At 45.5% G+C, this 21,413-nt stretch overlaps 1 protein-coding gene across 3 annotated transcripts in view; it reads right to left on the minus strand.

Annotated features, from left to right (window-relative positions):
- Positions 1 to 410: 410 nt before the first annotated feature.
- LOC123749551 (homeobox protein caupolican) overlaps positions 411 to 21,413 on the minus strand; it is a 258,164-nt gene continuing 237,161 nt past the window's right edge. For 2 of the 3 annotated variants that reach the window (XM_069338693.1, XM_069338690.1), the window contains 5 exons: positions 17,880 to 18,076; positions 16,522 to 16,769; positions 14,544 to 14,873; positions 11,539 to 11,653; positions 411 to 1,302 (listed from right to left, as the gene is read on the minus strand). In XM_069338693.1, coding sequence (XP_069194794.1) covers positions 1,216 to 1,302; positions 11,539 to 11,653; positions 14,544 to 14,873; positions 16,522 to 16,769; positions 17,880 to 18,076 — 977 coding nt within the window. In that variant the 3' untranslated portion in view covers positions 411 to 1,215. Of the gene's footprint in view, positions 1,303 to 11,478; positions 11,654 to 14,543; positions 14,874 to 16,521; positions 16,770 to 17,879; positions 18,077 to 21,413 lie in introns of all 3 variants that reach the window. The other variant, XM_069338692.1, reaches the window with a different exon arrangement.

The raw sequence follows: 21,413 nt of genomic DNA on the forward strand, positions 1-21,413 counted from the left end.
TTGTCCAGGTGCAGGGCAGCCTTGTCCAGGTGCAGGCCGGCCTTGTCCAGGTGTAGGCCAGATTGTCCTGGTGCAGGGCGGCCTTGTCCTGGTGTAGGCCGGCCTTGTCCTGGTGTAGGCCGGCCTTGTCCAGGTGCAGGGCAGCCTTGTCCAGGTGCAGGCCGGCCTTGTCCAGGTGCAGGGCAGCCTTGTCCAGGTGCAGGCCGGCCTTGTCCAGGTGTAGGCCGGCCTTGTCCTGGTGTAGGCCGGCCTTGTCCAGGTGTAGGCCGGCCTTGTCCAGGTGCAGGCCGGCCTTGTCCAGGTGCAGGCCGGCCTTGTCCAGGTGCAGGCCGGCCTTGTCCAGGTACAGGGCGGCCCTGGCCCTGTTCACGTAAAGAACGACCTTGTCCACATTCTGCGTCAGCAACTTCAACTATGTTGAAGACTAAGACATGGGGGGGCGAAAATATATATTTATATAAGACGCTGTCCTTAGAACAACATACTGGTAGTACTAGCTGGCTGTGAGGGGTCATTTTGGAAACGGCTGGGACCCCTAAGGCACCAGCTGCCTCCTACCATCATAGGGTGCTATCCTCGCTCCACTGGCACTACAGCTGCACTAACAACAGCTCACTGTGTTTAGTGCTCGAGTCTACAGCAGAACGCCCACTGCACTTCACTAACCACTGCAACTTTAAGACCCGTGGCTCATGTACCACTCTCATTACAGTGAAGAAACACCTTTTTGGGCACTGTGGGGGTGTGAGACTCCAAGGGTGAGGCATTATATGCAGCTGGATGCCTCTCCGAAGACCAGGAATGCAGCTGTAACAAGGTCCGTGCCGCTGTGCGACTTTTTTCTCTTTTTTTTTTGTATTTTACAAGATGAGACGAGGGCTGGAGGGAGACAGCGGGGAGCACAAGGAGGCGGGGGCCCGCGGTGATGAAGGCAGGCAGTGGGCAGCAGGGAGGGACTCTGGTCAAGCCGGGCACGCTCCTGCAGCTGTCAGCCTCCTTGCTGGACGAAGGCTAGTGTGAAGCTGCGTCGCCCTTGGTGCCTGTTGGCGTGGGCGGGAGGGGCACCACCCCCTCTTCCCCTGCCCCGCCCGCGGCGTGGCCGCGCCCCCCGGGGAGCCCCGCGGCTGACCAACACGTCTCATTTGACTCACAAACGAGACGGTTCGCAATGATGGATCCCCCGCTCCTGCCTCCTGCTGCTCCCCACCCCTCCTTCTACTGCTGCTGGAGATAGTCTTGCGTGTCTTCTACCAGCAGGAGTGTGCTGCCCATCGTGCCGCCCCAAACACTGGGATCAACAGCCTGTGGAAAGAATAATACGAATTAACACTGAAACTGTTGCTGTTTTATTCCATGTAAGTCACTCCATTACAGTCACATATGATCTTTCTGTTCCATTCTCCTACGCATGCCTACATGTACTATGGCACGCACTCTAGGGCGTGGTGGATACTCAAAATACACAACTTGAAGAGTGTGTGAAGTAAGAAGGGACACTACGAGTTTAAACACTATTCTGTTAAGTACAAATAAGTAATCTCCCAGACACACACACACACAGGCAGAAAGGCGGGGTCCAAGAGCTAATAGCTCGATTCGGCAGATAAAAAGAGTAAATACCCACCAGCCGGTCCCAAGTGTAACTGACTGGCATCAGCGCCAGCGTCGACTGCGCTGCCACCACTCCACTAACGTCAAGGAGGCGCGCCTCTACCGTGTGACCGATCTGTTACTCAAACACCGCTCAAGATTCATCATTTCAAACTCCGGTTGACGCCGCTCCTCGGAAATCGTTAATTCTAGCTAACCAAGCAGCCAGCTGGCATGAGACCACTCTCAAGCCGCCGCCCTTAAGAACAACCTAGCCACTACTGGAAATAACAGCCCTTAACTCTGGATTCCTGGAACCAGTTGGGGCTGGAAGGTTGCTGAACTTCCAGGTGTACTTTTTTCAGAAATTACTTATAAAACGTTTTTTTTATGAGGATTATGATGCCGAGCGATAATTTCTGAGCTATCAAAAAGTACCATCTTGGTATTCATTTAATTAGAATAATCAACGCGAGTACTAGTTGTCAAACTGAAATCATAGCAATTATCACAAAACTAATATGATGTGATATAATAATTTATAACTAAACTGAGACTCCTGACGCAGGAAGTTGTAAGCACAGCAAGTCATTACGGTGTCACCTCTTGAGGAAGCATTGTTATTGCTCTGTCACCTGTGAGCCTAGAGACTCTCCAGTGACACAAGTTACGCACCGACGCATCGTCCGTAATATGGAATGGGGAGGGGGGGGGGGGTTACGACGAACTGAAGAACAAGGATGGGAGATTTGTATGAAGCTGCGGAAAGGAACACGTTTTGGAAGGACGATGTTACGGAGGGACAGCATTGTAAAGGAACACTGGGGGAAAGGTGGGTGGCCTGCGTTCTGGAGAGAGAGAGAGAGAGAGAGAGAGAGAGAGAGAGAGAGAGAGCGAGAGAGAGAGAGAGAGAGAGAGAGAGAGAGAGAGAGAGAGCGAGAGAGAGAGAGACTTATAAATGAACAGAGCAGTTGTGTGTATCTGTCGCAGATCATGACGGCTGTGTTAGATGTTTCACTAACATCATTCTCTCTTTCTCTGTCAACATCTTTAATACAACCTATAAATCATTACTCAACTACGTCACTTGATATATTTACCGAAATGACCCCCCCTTTCCTGCTAATAGCGGTCGGCACGCTGAGCCAGCAGCATGTCTCTGGGAGAGAGAGAGAAACAATGAAACAAATGCTATTATACCTTAGGCACAAGTACCGGCCGGTGGCCTCGTCTTAAACCACCGCCACCTCCCCTCCCACCGCCACCTCCCCTCCCATCGCCACCTCCCCTCCCATCGCCACCTCCCCTCCCATCGCCACCTCCCCCACCCCCTCCCCCGCCGCCTCCTCCCACATTACTAACCTTCACCCCTATTCCTTCCATACCTCTACACCCCTCTCCCGCTTCCCTTCCCTTCACCAGTCCACTAACTCTCTTTCTATCCCAGTATTGTTTCTCCTCTTTCTCACCCGCGTCTTTCACAAGACGCGGGTGAGAAAGAGTTTCGGTTTCGGAAAGAGAAACGGTAAGTCAAATGGTTTCCCATTTCACTTACCGTTTCTAACCCCCATCATCCTTTCCTCGATCTTCTATATTTCTATCTTTCTTGTGCACTATTTTTCTTACCCTAACCCTCACCCCTTCCCCCCTTCCCCCTCCGTACTATCCTCAACCCTTCCATTTTCCCTTCACCGCCGTCACTCTACACAGATGTAAACTGCCTTGTAGGGCATGGGGTGCATAATAAATGACTAACTAACGCCGTCATCCATACGTCCCTTCCATCTCTTTCCCATCACTCTAACCTCATTTCCCCCCCCCCCAATCCCTCCCATCTAACCATCACAGCCACTCATCTCTCCCCCTCCCCCCCCCACTCCACACTGCCAGCCTGCAGCGCCTTGTATTCATTACACTGGGCCGGGCGATAATGAATGTCATAACGATTGCTCTTCATTACAGTCAAAGCTAATACTGCTGATGACTCTTGAGACAAGATATGACTGCTAGCCGTCAGCCTCTGACAACACCGCCGCCCCGCTCCTCCGCTTTATGGGCTCGATAATGCCCTGCAAATGACGCCGTCCTGGGGATCACAGTATACAAATAATTTCGTATAATGACCTTTTATTACTGGCCCTCACCTCGGGAAAACAATTATACTGGGAGTTTATACAGTTGAGAAGGTGGTGGATGGGTGACGAACGGAGCGCCCCGTCCCGCTAGACACCGCTCGGGGGAGGCGACAGCTGCACGCCACTGTCCGAGACAATCTGAACCCGTCCGATGGAGATGAGCGTCGCGATAACTCATTTCTTCAATCAAAGTGGTTGTCTTCTTCTCGGGTTTTGTTTATTTTTCAAAGTGAGCTTCATAGTTGGTGCTCAAGAAGGCGTTTCTATGTCTTGCCTTATTCCTCGCCCTCCTCCTCCTCCTCCTCCTCCCGCCCTTACCCTGGCTGCCCACCTTGCCCTTGCTCCTTCTTCCCTCCTTGGCTTCCCTTACCTTGCCTTCGCTTACCTTGAATTCCCTTGCCCTGGCTTCCCTGGCTGCCCACCCTGGCTTCATTTGCCATTTACTCAACCGCTCACTGCATCAATTCCAACATCCTCTGTGTCCGCCAGTCTTAATATAAATGATGAGTTAATAAGCATCCTGTGTCGGTAATTTTGTTGTGTAACTCAGGAAGTAATGACCAGTTATCGGACAGTAACAACACCTTATATTTACATGTCCTTGTGGGAGAGGAAGAAACTCTCTCGGCTTATTAATGTCATCATTTCTGTTATTATTAGTGTTGTTATTATTATTATTATTATTATTATTATTATTATTTCTGGATACTTTTATTTTGTTACTATTTTATTTATTATTATCATGTGTAATGTGATGTTATAATGGCTTCAACAGCATTAGAATTTTCTCATAGAGATTTGAGAATTTTCTCAATTGAGAATTTCATCTGTGTCAATTCTCAATTGAGAAATTGAGAATTTTCTCAATTTGATGTAACACAGAAGAACACAAATTAAGACATCCCGCTGAATGTGACAGCAAACACACACACACACACACACACACACACACACACACACACACACACACACACACACACACACACACACACACACGAGGAGAGACTACGGGAATTAAACCTCACTTCGCTGGAAGACAAAAGAGTTAGGGGGGACATGATCACCACATTCAAGATTCTGAAGGGAATTGATAGGGTAGATAAAGACAGTCTATTTAACACAAGGGGAACACGCACAAGGGGACACAGGTGGAAACTGAGTGCCCAAATGAGCCACAGAGATATTAGAAAGAACTTTTTTAGTGTCAGAGTGGTTGACAAATGGAATGCATTAGGGGGTGATGTGGTGGAGGCTGACTCCATACACAGTTTCAAATGTAGATATGACAGAGCCCGATAGGCTCAGGAATCTGTACACCTGTTGATTGACGGTTGAGAGGCGGGACCAAAGAGCCAGAGCTCAACCCCCGCAAACACAACTAGGTGAGAACTAGGTGAGTACACACACAACAACAACGGCGAGGATAGGGTATCCCAGGACGATGGATAGGGTATCCCAGGACGATGGATAGGGTATACCCAGACGACGGATCAATACCCTTTCCGGCCTGCTTGACCGCCATCAATTGGTCATAAGACCAACAACGGTCAGACGGGGGACGATCTGATTTCCATTACGCGTCAGTTGAGTCAGAATTGACCCATATTGGGAGACTGCCGCTCATACCGGCCATGTGTTGTGATATCAGAATTCTTTGATATAGTCATAGACTATATAACTAATTTAGGATTAGATACGGTAAGCTATAAACAAAAATTGTCTTTATATAATTAGTTTTTTTCAGTGATATAGTCATGCAATTATATATTTATATAGCTTGCCTAATTTTCATGGAATTATTTTGCTATGTTGCTACAAGCTTCGTTTATCACATTGTCATATAATTAAATTCATGACAGTAACTTGACAGTCATAAAATAAGGTGTCATAGCGACATCTGATTTGTCTTTGTCATATAAACAAATTTCTTATTGGCAAAGATATATATATTCATATTACCAAATAACTAATATGTATATAATGTCGTGTAGCAAATTTATATTGTCAGACCTAATTGGTCGTTTTTGGCATTAAAGATTGATTGATGAAGATTAATCCACCCAAGAGATGGCACGGGCATGAATAGCCCGCAAGACATTAAAGGCGCTCACATATTCTCACGTAACTAATGTCATATTGTAATTTAGAATATAGTCATATACCCATGAAACTAATTTGTCATAGTTCTAGAACTAATTTCGTATATCACCACACAAATTATTTGTGTCATATTACTAACTTGTGATATTACCGTAGAACTAATTTGCCGTACAGTACCTGGTTGATACCTGGTTGATGGGGTTCTGGGAGTTCTTCTACTCCCCAAGCCCGGCCCGAGGCCAGGCTTGACTTGTGAGAGTTTGGTCCACCAGGCTGTTGCTTGAAGTACTTTCAGTACAGTACTTTCATAATTTATATTAATTTATCTGTACAATCTGTTGAACAATAAAACAGGCGACCCTGGAGGAGGAGGAGGAGGACACTGCCTGCGTCTCTACCAAGGTATATCTTGAGGTTATCTTGAGATGATTTCGGGGCTTTAGTGTCTCCGCGGCCCGATCCTCGGCCAGACCTCCACCCCCAGGAAGCAGCCCGTGACAGCTGACTAACACCCAGGTACCTATTTTACTACTAGGTAACAGGGGCATAGGGTGAAAGAAACTCTGCCCATTGTTTCTCGCCTGGGATCGAACCCAGGACCACAGCATCACAAGTCCAGTGTGCTGTCCGCTCGGCCGACCGGCTCCCTTGGGTATTTTTGTTATTGTTGATTGTTTACCTGAGCGGTAAACATACGGTGATCTAGATTCAGGTGCGATAATTATGAGAAAGCGCTAAGCCAGTGTGACTGTGTTTCACTTGGAAGGTATATGAGGACGGAGTGAAGGAACCATACCCAACCCAACCACTTGGGCCATCGGGGATCGAACGCCGACCCTACCAGAAGCAAGTAGTAGCTCATCCACTCCAAGTAGAGGATCTAATCCAGTTTAAGATGTCTCATATAATACTATACATCTCTGCCTCTCTTATCTAAATCGTGCGACATCGTAGTATAATATTCTGCTTGCATCCGATTGTCACAATGGCAACAATAACTGTTTTGAAACGTCGTATGCTAATATGGCCAAGGGTGAAGACGTGAATATAATTAGTATAACCAGATGGATCAGCCAATAAGATCAATCAGTTTAATCAATCAATATCACCAGTCATTACAGTAATAATTAAACCCGTCATTGTAGTAAATTATAATTATTAAGGTAATCTTTTAATATAACGACTCAAGAGTCGTCTTCACAACTCGCCCCGCGCCTCGCCGGCGAATTGGTCTGGGGCCAGATTCACGAAGCAGTTACGCAAGCACTTACGAACCTGTACATCTTTTCTCAATCTTTGGCGGCTTTGTTTACAATTATTAAACAGTTAATGAGCTCCGAAGCACCAGGAGGCTGTTTATAACAATAACAACAGTTAATTGACAAGTTTTCATGCTTGTAAACTGTTTAATAAATGTAACCAAAGCCGTCAAAGATTGAGGAAAGATGTGCACGTTCGTAAGTACTTGCGTAACTGCTTCGTGAATCTGGCCCCCTGGTGTCCAGCCCTGGCAGGGGAGGGTGTCCAGCCCTGGCAGGGGAGGGTGTCCAGTCCTGGCAGGGGGTTGATTGACTGCACGCCAATCCTCTACTGTTCGCCCCTGTTTACCCAGCAGTAATTTGGTACCTGGTTGTTAACCGATTGGCGAGCAATGTTCCGTGGACAACTTGTAGAGTAAGACTCACCACGAGCTGTGGGAAGGGGAAACTCTCAGCCTGCTGAACAGGAGTCAGTAATGGTCTATTCACGTAATCACGTGTGTAAAGAGTAGAACTATTGGGTAACTATAATCAGCATCCAGGTGCCTGACAGCTGAGCGGACAGCGCTTCGGATTCGTAGTCATGAGGTTCCCGGTTCGATCCCCGGTGGAGGCGGAGACAAATGGGCAACAAATTCTTTCACCCTGATGCCCCTGTTACCTAACAGTATATAGGTACCTGGGAGTTAAGACAGCTGCTACGGGCTGCTTTCTAGGGGTGTGTAACAAAAAGGAGGCCTGGTCGAGGACTGGGCCGCGGGGATGCTACGCCCCGAAACCATCTCAAGATAACCTCAAGATAGCATAATATATTAACACTACTAATGTCGCCCCTGTGGCTACCAGACCCTTGTGGCGACCACAGAGGTCTGGTAGCTGAACGGACAACACGCAGAACTCGTAATTCTGTGGCCCGGGTTCGATTCCCGGACCAGGCAGAAACAAATGGGTAAAGTTTCTTTTACCCTGATGCCCTTGTTACCTAGTAGTAAATTAGTAGTAAATAGGTACTTGGGAGTTAGTCAGCTGTTACGGAGCTGCTTCCTGGGGGGGGGGGATGTGGGGAAACAAAAATTAGTTAGTAGTTACAGTTGATTGATTGACAGTTGAGAGACGGGGCGAAAGAGCAGAGCTCAACCCCCGCAAGAACAACTAGGTGAATACTAAGTTCGGTATAATTTGTCAAAATAAACTAAGCCACTTGATACAGAGGAACCATATCCTTTTATGTAGTTTCTTTTATGCTTGTGTTCAAGTTCACGTCAACTGAGATAATACAATTCATCCCGTAAAGATAAGAGTAGCTTAGGCTATTTCTTCCCTCCTCATTATATTCTTATTGGTCGCTCATATATAACACAATATATATATATATATATATATATATTACGGGTTATTCATGCCCGTGCTACCTCTTGAGTGGCTTAACCTTCATCAATCAATCAATAACACAATAGTCGCTGTTTCCCAACGATAGAATACTTCATTTCTCATCAGTTCCTTGACCCACCAACTTGGGCTGGACGGTAGAGCGACGGTCTCGCTTCCTGCAGGTCAACGTTCAATCCCCTACTGTCCAAGTGGCTGGGTCCCATTCCTTTCCCCCGTCCCATCCTAAATCCTTGTCCTAATGCCTTCCAAGTGCTATATAGTCTAATGGCTTGGCGCTTTCCCCCTAATAATCCCTCCCCGCCCCGTTTCATCAGGTAAAGGACACTTTGTAAAGTGAATCAGATTCCTTCAGTATAAACTAATTTCTCCATAGTGGCGTCCTGAATGTTACTGTGAAACATTTGAATTAGTAAGTTGTTAGCTTACTTACGGGCTATTCATGCCCGTGCCACCTGTTGGGTGGCTTAATCTTTATCCATCAGTTGTCAGTTATTACCGGACCAGACATTAATTATAAACCAGTGTTGCACACCTCGTAATAAATCAGTGTAGCCATACTTCGTAATAAATTAGCGTTGCTAGTTTGGCTACACTGATTCTCTATACAAATTATAAATAATCGTATTTAAACTCTTTAGGTATTAACGTGTAATCGGCACATTTAGGTATCAGTGTAATCAGCACACCCCAGTCAGTATAGATTAATAGAGTGATTAATAATCACAGCACAGTCATACAGTGCAAATAATGTATAGCCGGACTGAATACAATTCAGGGGTGGCAGAAATTCGCGAATTTATTCAGTTTGTATAAATGTTCAGTATTTGGAGTGAGAGTAGCCAATCAGAGTGAAGAATCAATGTAGTTTATGCGCCGGTGGGAATGGAGCTCGCCTCGCCCACCATCAACACCTAGGCAACCCACGCTCACTAACTGCCATACTCGCCACCCTCACTAACTACCATACTCGCCACCCTCACTAACTACCATACTCGCCACCCCTCACTAACTACCATACTCGCCACCCTCACTAACTACCATACTCGCCACCCTTCACTAACTACCATACTCGCCACCCTTCACTAACTACCGTACTCGCCACCCTCACTAACTACCGTACTCGCCACCCTCACTAACTACCATACTCGCCACCCTCACTAACTACCATACTCGCCACCCTTCACTAACTACCATACTAGCCACCCTCACTAACTACCGTACTCGCCACCCTCACTAACTACCGTACTCGCCACCCTCACTAACTACCGTACTCGCCACCCTCACTAACTACCATACTCGCCACCCTTCACTAACTACCATACTAGCCACCCTCACTAACTACCATACTCGCCACCCTCACTAACTACCATACTCGCCACCCTTCACTAACTACCATACTAGCCACCCTCACTAACTACCATACTCGCCACCCTCACTAACTACCATACTCGCCACCCTCACTAACTACCATACTCGCCACCCTTCACTAACTGCCATACTCGCCACCCTCACTAACTACCATACTCGCCACCCTCACTAACTACCATACTCGCCACCCTCTGCATATACAAAAGTGACTGCTAATCGCTACCATGAGACGCTAATTAACCGCGGTACGGTGCAAACAAAGGATCCCTCCCCCTCCCCCCCCCTCCCCGTATCAGTTTCTACCTCCCCTACCACCCCCAACCCTGCCTCCTCAACCCCCCTACCCCCTCCCTCCCTACCAATCCTTCCTAACCCCCCCCTAACCCCCTTTATGCATAATTCAGTGATGGTTCCCGGCTACCATCCAGTACGATCTTTTTACCGTAGACGAGAGGAAAAAGGATTGGGATATTCAATTTCTTTTAATTAAACTGTGGATCTAGTTAGTCTCCTTGGTGATCCCTGCTTAAGTAAGGGGAAGGGCAGAGGGGGGGGGGATTGGGGGTTGTGGGGGGCCTGTCATGGGAGGGGGGGGGTGGCAGGGATTCGGAGCACTGTGGGGGGAGGGGAGGGTAGGGAATTGGGGGGGGGGGAAGGCCTTTCAACCTAACTAGGGAAGTGAGAAATATGTGAGACAATCGTGTCAGCCTTCATTATATTTACCTTCGGGAGTTGCTTGGGTGGAGGGCTTAAGCTTTAGTCTTTAAATCGTGTTTATTGATTGATAGTTAGTCTGCTGTTTATTATTTTTCAGCTAATGTGACGATGTTTAAGTTATGTGTGTTACTAAGCACGTCACCTCCAGCAGGCGTCTGTTGTGTGTGTGTGTGTGTGTGTGTGTGAGAGAGAGAGAGAGAGAGAGAGAGAGAGAGAGAGAGAGAGAGAGAGAGAGAGAGAGAGAGAGAGAGAGAGAGAGAGAGAGAGAGAGAGAGAGAAAAGAAAGAATTACGCGAGGGACGTAAACTTGGCCAAATAAAGTGAAGAAATGCGAAAAATCGGTGGTTGAGTTAGCCTGGGGTTATGAGACTATCTTCACGCCGATCACCGCTCGAACCTCGGGACAAGTGACCAGCATTTGAGAGCACTGCGTCCCTTCCCACGCACTCTGGCTTCACCACCCGTCGCCCGCACGCTCACACACCACCCCCACAAGTGATCCTCGAAAACACTTCTCTGCGCTGGTCACCGCGCACGAGACGACCAGGCCAGGGGGAGCAAGGCATACTACAGGCGCTAATGACGCTAGAAGGTATGCAAATGAGTATGTGGAGGACGAGGTTGGCGTGAGGTATCGGAGACGCGGTCCCCCGGCTCCGGAGAGGTGTCGCTAGCCACACCTGCCACCAGATCCAACACACAAGTCTCTCTCTCTCGTCTCTCTCTCTCCTGCCTTCCTCTTCAGGTATTCCTGCAGCCACCTCGCGGGTAATGCAAGTGCGTGGGCAATCCGACTAGTAATGGGTGTCGGTACGCTATGCCGTGTTATTAATGGTAATTAAGGTACCCCCTCCCACTGCGGTACCGACACTGAGGGGCGCATGTAGATGACCGCCGTAGACTTGTCCCTCGCCTACCTGCTGATTACACTGCCTTCACGACACGTAGGGTCCTGCTGTGATGGGGCCACCTTGTACCTGCTGCTGCTGCTGCTGCTGCTGCTGCTGCTGCGGCGTTTGCTGGCACGGCATCTGCTGTTGGGTCGCCATTTGTGACGTCTGCTGGGGTACCTGCTGCCCGCCCTGCTGCGCGCTGTAATTACAACACAAGGTTAGGGGGGATGTCGAAAAAAGGTTGACACACGCACGCAAACACTCGCAAACATACACACACACACACACACACACACACACACACACACACACACACACACACACACACACACACACACAGTGTCAGAGTTTTTCAGTGTCAGAGTAGTTAACGGATGGAATGCATTAGGCAGTGATGTGGTGGAGGCTGACTCCATACACAGTTTCAAATGTAGATATGATAGAGCCCTGTAGGCTCAGGAATCTGTACACCAGTTGATTGACAGTTGAGAGGCTTAAAGAGCCAAAGCTCAACCCCCGCAAGCACAAATAGGTGAGTACACACACATACAATAATAATAATAATAATAATAATTACAACACACATGTAGTGGTGTTGTGAGTCAATAAGAAGCGCCAGATGCTGTTGTTGTTGTTTAAGATTCAGCTACTCGGAACAAAAGTTGCAAGTAGCACGGGCTATGGTGAGCCCGTAGTGGACTGACCTGGCACAGGAGCGGGGTTGTGACTGAGGCTCCAGATGCAAGAGTTGCCTGTACCAAAGCTTGGCTAAATATAATCATACAAACAATAATAATAACGAATAATAACATGATGATGATAAGAATTGAAGAGAAAAGCTACTTGACACCCTGGGGAAGGATCTTTATTGTGCAAAAATTCAAAGAAACTTGATGAAGGAGAGGCAGGATGAACGAAAAAGACTGGATCTACTGTTCAACAACTCGAATATGACAATAACTGAGGCTGAATATTAGTCTTATGGAGAATGAAGAAGTATGGGAAGAACTTAATGAAAGTTTCAACTTTTTCGATACTGAAACAGAAGGGTTGGTGAATATTTCATGGGAAGGAGCCCAATCATAAATCTAGCCAACATTATGTAACTAAGGAGTTGAGTGTAAACATTACCAGGGACACGAAGAGAAGCGGTGAGCTCATATACTAACCATTAACGAAATGACTACAATACCATACTAGAGAGCGGAGTACTAGCCATCATATGGCTAGTACTCATATAGTACTAGCCATCATATGCACAGTGGCAAACGCATATCAATATTTAACAATGGAAGCTAGCTGAGGTGACCAAGCAAGAGGCCAGTACCACTGTCATCTATACCCAACCAAGATCACCTATACCCAACCATTTGCATCACCCACAGGTCATCACCCACTTGCATAACCCAAGATCGAACAGTGAAATAAACATAAGAACAGTCTTCAAGAATCTAAAAAGAAAGCACATAGAACATTATTCACCACCTACTTGAAGTCAGTACCAGAGAATGCGGTATCAGCATGGATCCCACCCTCTAAAAACCATAAAAGGACTAGACAGATCTTGAGTCACTATAACTAGTATTAAGACACCGGGAAAAAGAAATACACTGGTGGAATTAAACAGCAAAGAGCTCTAGCCAGAGAGAACCTGATCACAACTTACAAAATACTCACTCAAACTAAACAAAACTAAACTTCGTAGTATCCGACATATGTGACAACTGGAAGCACAGTCATAAGACAACATTCCATGTTCGAGGTGAGAATATGAGGATTTTCACTACATGCGTCACAGTCGCTGGTGTCGCAGTGGTAGCACAGTCGCCTGCGCTTCGCATGTGATTTGGCCTAGGTTCGTATCCTGGCCGGGATGAATGGACTATCCTCCTATCCTTAACAGTTCGCCTCTGTTTACCCAGCAGTAATTGAGTGCCTGGTTGTTAACCCATGTGAGTCGTGTTCCAGGGGAACTAGTACGTAAGGCTTACCATGAGCTAAGGGAAGGAAAAGCTCTCAGCCTGACTCAACAGGAATCAGAAGTCGTCTGTTACTGTACCCACCTGTGTTAAAAAAAAAAAGCGCACCTTCAACTACAGAAAGACTAAAACATTCAAACACCTTTAGAGAGCTATAATGCTCTCTAAAGGCAGGAGCTGAAGTTCACCTCCTCGCAAGTACAAATAGGTGAATACACACGTCCACACAATTTGTTATGTACCGCCTGACTCACACATGACTCATAATGTGCCGTTTAATTCATTAACTAATTCATTGACATTACTCATACAAATCGGAGTGGTTCGCTCCCTAGCTTAGAGACTCACAGTGATCTCACTGGTCAACTACCTCACAGAGCTGACAGTGATCTCACTGGTCAGCTACCTCACAAAGCTGACAGTGATCTCACTGGTCAACTGCCTGTCTCACAAAGCTGACAGTGATCTCACTGGTCAACTGCCTCACAGAGCTGACAGTGATCTCACTGGTCAACTACCTCACAGAGTGACAGTGATCTCACTGGTCAACTGCCTCACAAAGTGACAGTGATCTCACTGGTCAACTGCCTCACAAAGTGACAGTGATCTCACTGGTCAACTACCTCACAGAGTGACAGTGATCTCACTGGTCAACTACCTCAATGATCCGACCGTCTTATTTTTGGGATGTTTTTTATCTCAATCAACTTGAACTTGATGTGACCACTCAAGTACCTGCCTATCTCCCTCCCATCATCTCAGAAGGAGTGTTTTGGACGTTATGTCTATTTGTTGTTGTTCTTAATTATTCTGTTCTACGTATAACAGTAGAAACCGAGCCTATTGGTTTGTCATAAGAATATCCACTCCTTTGGGATTACCTGTATGGCTTATGTGAGAGTCCGGGACAAGAAGATGAGATTAGCTTATGCGATTCCTTACTGGAAGTCCAGTAAGACAAGGCCATGATAACAGCCTTAAGGTTTCCTTACCGAGAGTCCGAGTTAAGGACAGGAACGCATCCCCTTTGACCCTTGTTTAAGAATTAGGCGAGCCAATCGGTAAGCCCTAAGAGCATCAATGGACACAAATACCGTAGAGCGAACTTACTTCTTATAGACGGGCGTGAAGGCGGTGTTGGGGATGGAGGTGGCGGTGTTGGTGTGGGTGGCGCCGTGGGAGCCCCCGCCCTGGTACCTCTGGTGGATGGAGGAGTCGCCGACCGATGCGCCGCCCACGCCCGGAGCCGGAAGCGGAGCCGTGGAACCGCGCGAACAGGAGGACAGTCCGCCGCTGCTCATGCTGCCGCCGTAGCTACCAGAGCTGGAGGAACCCCCAAGGAAGCCAGCTGACCCTCCTAGCAGACCTGCTCCTTGACCTTGCTGACCCTGCTTCACGTTGGGGGGCGTCTGGGGTGGGGTGTCGGTGCCTACTCCGTCACTGTGGCAGCAAGAGAAGAGACATGAGCGGCACTCATTAACTAGCAGTGGTGAAAAATGCAACTTATACAATATACCTGGTGTAATAATAGCTACATTTTCTATGGTTATTGGTCTTAAGAGATGTTCTGAGCTGAGCAAATATTAGGTGTGCGATATATAGTACATAGTGTGGGAGATGGAAAAGCGGTGTGTGTACTCACCTAGTTGTGCTTGCGGGGGTTGAGCTCTGGCTCTTTGGTCCCGCCTCTCAACTGTCAATCAACTGGTGTACTGATTCCTGAGCCTACTGGGCTCTATTGTATCTACATTTGAAACTGTGTATGGAGTCTGCCTCCACCAAATCACTACTTAATGCATTTCATCTGTTAACTACTCTGACACTGAAAGAATTCTTTCTAACGTCTCTGTTGCTCATCTGGGTGCTAAGTTTCCACCTGTGTCTCCTTGTTCATGTTCCACCCGTGCTAAAGAGTTTGTCTTTGTCCACCCTGTCAGTTCCTCTGAGAATTTTGTAGGTGGTTATCATGTCTCCCCTTACTCTTCTGTTTTTCAGGGATGTGAGGTTCAGCTCCTTTAGCCTTTCCTCGTAGCTCATACCTCTCAGTTCCGGGACTAGTCTGGTGGCATACCTCTGACTCTTCTGTAAGTTTGTCTTGTGTTTAACTAGGTATGGACTCCAGGCTGGAGCTGCATACTCCAGGATTGGTCTTACATAAGTGGTATACAGGGTCCTGAACGATTCCTTACACAAGTCTTCAATATAAGAGTAATGAGCAAGTGTAATGAGCTGAAAAGTGAAAGTAATTGAGGGTAAATTCACACGCAGTCTGAAGAGAAGATATGGTAAGTAGCACGATGGTTGTCAGCCATTGCAATAGGCGACCGACGATTGAAAGTTTGACACAGGAGATAAAAGCTCACCTTGCAAGCTCTCGTAGGCTTAAAAATGAGTATATATATATATATATATATATATATATATATATATATATATATATATATATATATATATATATATATATATATGTATGTCGTACCTAGTAGCCAGAACGCACTTCTCAGCCTACTATGCAAGGCCCGATTTGCCTAATAAGCCAAGTTTTCATGAATTAATACATTTTCTCTTATTTTTTTCTTATGAAATGATAAAGCTACCCATTTCATTATGTATGAGGTCAATTTTTTTTTATTGGAGTTAAAATTAACGTAGATATATGACCGAACCTAGATATATGAACCAACCCTACCTAACCTAACCTAACGTATCTTTAAAGGTTAGGTTACGATAGGTAGCCGAAAAAGTTAGGTTAGGTTAGGTTAGGTAGGTTAGGTAGTCGAAAAAACATTAATTCATGAAAACTTGGCTTATTAGGCAAATCGGGCCTTGCATAGTAGGCTGAGAAGTGCGTTCTGGCTACTAGGTACGACATATATATATATATATATATATATATATATATATATATATATATATATATATATATATATATATATATATATATATATATATATACTCCCTTCCCGTGTATTGAAAAAAAAAAAAAATATATATATATATATATATATATATATATATATATATATATATATATATATATATATATATATATATATATATATATATACATATGAGAGAGTACACACACCTGTATCCAGCCATATACTGGGCTGTGTTGACTCCAGCCATGAGGTGTGTGAAGCGGGCGCTGTGCGGGTACTGCTGTTGGGCGGGCGGGATTGTAGGCGGAAGAGGGAAGGTGGTGCCGCCCGCAAGCCACCCGCTGCCGGGCGCGCCGCCCACACCTCCCGTGGGCGGCGGAGTCTTGCATGCTGCTGTGTCAGCCAGGGACCAGATCTTGGGCTTTGCTGAAGGCAGCGACACGGCGCAGTCACTCTGACACGGAGAGGGATCACATGATATATTAGCGTACGAGCTTAGTTTAGGTTAATGGGCTACATTACCGGGATGTACTCACTTAAATATTTGTTATTTATAATATTTTTTTCCGTTGAATTATTTGGATGCGTAAAATATTGTAGTCAAATGCTATGTTTCGTTCTAACGGGTTCAATAAGGGCTAGGATACTGGCAAGTCAGACTTTATGCAACTTATACTGAAATCTTCTTGATCTTTTCTGGTACCTATACTGTGCGTTGTGAAGTGTGTTAAGTGCACTCACAGCTGGAGGTTGCACTCAAACATTTGGAGTGTGTAAGTTGCGAGGTGTGGTTTTTTTTTCACTACCGCGCTTACTCCCTTAAAACACTTGCACTCTCATACTTAAATGTTCACATTTGCAAGTAAACTCACATTTAAATTATTACATTTACTTAATAATAGTTACATAACAACCAAGTTATTTTGAAGCGGGGATAACTATCTTAGGCCTCACAAAAGTACAGATCATAGTTCTAAACTCGCGTTATCTTTTCCCCATTCATTCTAACTTTGTGTTTAAATTACAATTTTCATTACGGATGGCGTTATTGAATGTCTTGATAAAGCGTGTTTATAAAACACATTTCTCAAAATTAACACCATAAATTATTATGTAAATAAATGAGGTTAATACTGAACACAAAATTACCACCCAAAAACTGCAGGTACATTTATTTCTTTATCGATTTATATTTTGATATTTGTTTGATCAATAAACATTGACAGCATTTTTCAATTATATTTATAACAGCATTAGTTAAGACGAGGACTACAACAGCACTGTGGAATCAGCATGAGATAACAGCGGTCTTAGGACCATGTAAATTATCAACAAGAAAACTCTTAAAGCTTCCAGACTCATCCCAAAGTAATCAAAATTATTGTGTTAAGATATATTCATTCCTTACAAAGTTTAAAAAAAATCAAGGAAACCGAATTATTAAATTTGATTAATTTAATTTAAAAAGTTAAAAAAAACGACAAATAGCCTAAAGAAAAGGGTGGGTATGGGATCAATATTACTCCAGTCACACGGTAACGATGAGAGCTGGGTCAATACCTACCATTAGGCTCACCTTCTCGCCCTTGGGTACTGTGAAGGGGTTGGAGGAGTGGAGGGTGGGCGTGGGGGAGATGGTGGGGTGGAGTGTGGGTGCGGGGGAGATAGCAGCTGTCACCGCCTTGCTGTTGGCCACCACCCCTCCCTCACACGACTTGAGCTCCGTCTGTCCCTCACTCTCCTCCACCTTCGTCTCCACCACTGTTGGAGACGCACACGGTGTTAGTATTATTATTATTATTATTATTATTATTATTATTATTATTATTATTATTATTATGATTATTACAGGAGCATTATAACGGGTGGTTATCGTGTAATAAGCGAGGGTGTAGGTGGAAGGTGTATTTAGTTTAACAGACACTATATACAGGCTGTATGAATGTTGTATGTTATCTACACCAGATCTATGGCCCCTTGCTCCATAGGTGCTCTCGTGTACGCGCTTTCAGAGAGTAGATGGTATGCAGAGCCGATAGATACACTTATACGTAACACTGATGTAAATAATGGTTTATAAATATTTTTCAATAAATATAATATTTATATTCGAATTATAGATGAGATCTCCAATGTTTGATTTCATTATTTGTTCGACATGTTATCATCTGATGCGTCTTTACCTAGCAGTAAATAGGTAAGGCAGCGTATCTGGGATGCTCTTGGACGCAAGTTCGAATCCTCGTCACGGCCCTTGTGGATTTGTTCATTAGGTAACTGGGAATTAGGCAGCTGTTCAAGACCTAAGGGAGGGGGGGGGGGAGGGGAACCTCGAAGTGCCTAAGTACAGGTTTAATTCCTGTCCTCGATTTCGCGAATTAATAATCTCGGTGTTTTCTACTAATATGTAGAGTGATAGAGTGTGGCGGTGGATGTGTGTAGAGTCAGTTACAGCCCCGCTCCTCTGGCAGGTACAAGTCCACTATGGGCTCACCATAGCCTAATATACTGCAAGATATCCAGGAGTGCGCTGCCTCCAACTGGTTAAGTGACTCTGCACATTTTAGTGCTACGGGCGGTAGGCTTAAGTATTGTGTTATAATTATGGAAGGAGTGTATAAAGTGGCATTTGTTCAGTTATCTTTACAGGGGGTTATCTTCAGACTTATTACTCATGCGGTTATTTAGGTTCCCGCCTGAATAGGAATGTATTTATCTCCCAGAAGACAGAAGACACTCATCACGCTACAACTGAATCATTCTCACAATCGACTTGTGAATGGTCCAGGACGGACCGAAACGTCGTCGTCCCTTCACCTTCTAGTGTGTGGTCTGGTCAACGCTACGACTGACGTCTGTTTGGGCTAAGTCGACCAGTGTGAACGCGAGCATTGTTAGTGTCAAGCTAACGTCGCGGGTGGAGAGAAGACGTCATGTTTTGGGGCCCAGTAACTCGAGCAACGAACTCAAGTTTGCGCGGGAAACTCACCATTCTGCTTCAGCCATTGCTAGGATCTGGAGCAGTCGTCAAGCACGATAACGATCAACAGAGATGTCCGAATCAGTTCAAGAAATGCCAAAGGGAATACTTGAGTGTCCAATAGCCGCACTGATAACATATTTATGGGGGAGAGTGGACTTACAAGTTAAGGTTGAATACCCAATAGAGTTAAGACCATACGCGTGTGATATCAAATACAAGAGGTTCAAGAAGGCTGTAGGATTAAAATACACTGTATAATAACTTTATGTTGAGACAAGAGTTATGTATTTTAGTGCTTGTCTTATGCATTATTGTGTGTGTGAAAGAGAGAGAGAGAGAGAGAGAGAGAGAGAGAGAGAGAGAGAGAGAGAGAGAGAGAGAGAGAGAGAGAGAGAGACAGAGGGTCAACCATCCCATGATGGAGCAGGTGAACATATGCATGAGGCTCTGAAATGGTGATCCAGCGAGACTGGCTTGTTGTGTCCCCGTGACTTATACACACCTAAACAAAATATTTTACCAGCTTACTGTGTCATGTAAACGTTTAATTAAGTAATGAATTATGAACAGGGATTTTTATATGGCCTCCACAGCACTCTCTCTCTCTCTCTCTCTCTCTCTCTCTCTCTCTCTCTCTCTCTCTCTCTCTCTCTCTCTCTCTCTCTCTCTCTCTCTCTCTCTCTCTCTCTCTCCCTCTCTCTCTCTCTCTCTCTCTCTCTCTCTCTCTCTCTCTCTCTCTCTCTCTCTCTCTCTCTCCACATACATTATCAATTTTACTTTTGCATATATTTGGAAGCCGTCGTATTAAAAATGTTGTCGCTTAGGAAGCTTTTGCTTTAAAATTGTAAACCTTTTCTTTCGTGAAAACGTACATGTATCTGTTTATTTTGTCAGATGCTCACTACCAGCTCCTGTTGTTGTCACTAACAGCTCCTGTTGTTGTGTTCACTAACGGCAGCTGTAGCCACTGAATAAGCTGCCGGTGGTCCATTTATTGATTCTTGAGTTCACTACAATACCTCTGCGCTTAGTTTAGAAGCAACTTTTTTTCATTTTATCATTGCTTTCACTCAATTCTCTAATTTGTGTAACTAACGGAGATAATTTAACATCTGTAACATTTTCGTTAACAACAAGTTGCCACGTTTATTGACCATTAATGCGTTCGGCAGTAGACTTAAGTGTTTTCTTTAAGTTTTCTCTGATTTTAACAACGGTAGTGCTATCCGTGTCCCGTTGCGTTCACTCTGAACCTTTCTAGCTCATGTAACCAGGTGTTATGTCCATGAAGAACCTCGGCGTTCAGTTAGCCCATGAGTTCACTAACGGAGGCAGGGGTTCAGTTACCCTGGAAACACAAACCGAAACTGTCTCTATTTTCCGCTTGTTACAACTTGTAATAAAGTTGTTACATCTTGGCTTAACGTGTTTATGATGTATTAGAACGTTGTTACAACTTGCTATATTGGTTGTTATAACTGGTTAGGAGGTGTTAAAACTTGTTCGAACGTTGTACCAACGTCGTAGTTTCGGTGTGTGTTTGGCGGGTAGTTAACAATCGGTTGATAACAATTGGTTAATTAACCTTGATCGCAGGTTTGAGTCACCTCAAATCATCCCCCAGGGTCTAAATCCCGGACCGAGTCACCTCAAATCATCCCCCAGGGTGTAAATCGCGGGACCGAGTCACCTCAAATCATCCCCCAGGGTGTAAATCCCGGGACCGAGTCACCTCAAATCATCCCCCAGGGTCTAAATCCCGGGACCGAGTCACCTCAAATCATCCCCCAGGGTCTAAATCGCGGGACCGAGTCACCTCAAATCATCCCCCAGGGTGTAAATCGCGGGACCGAGTCACCTCGTTGTTCCAAATGATTTTCCACCTTCATTTTGACAGACTGGTATGACTGCTTCAGTAGCTGCTCCATGTCTTCAAATCTCCATATTGAAATGACTTTTTCTTTGTTGGGAGAGTCGTGTCTAAGCATTCCTGTACATATACATTTTTTTTTTCTGTCGTGTCGTCTGCGTTCTCTTTCTCAGTTGGTCGTCTTTCTGATCTTCCGCGAAGGAACACGTTTCAAGCAGACGATGTTCGGCAGCCAATTGTTCTAC

The sequence above is a fragment of the Procambarus clarkii genome, chromosome 40 (assembly GCF_040958095.1).
Source record: "Procambarus clarkii isolate CNS0578487 chromosome 40, FALCON_Pclarkii_2.0, whole genome shotgun sequence".
NCBI lineage: Eukaryota > Metazoa > Arthropoda > Malacostraca > Decapoda > Cambaridae > Procambarus > Procambarus clarkii.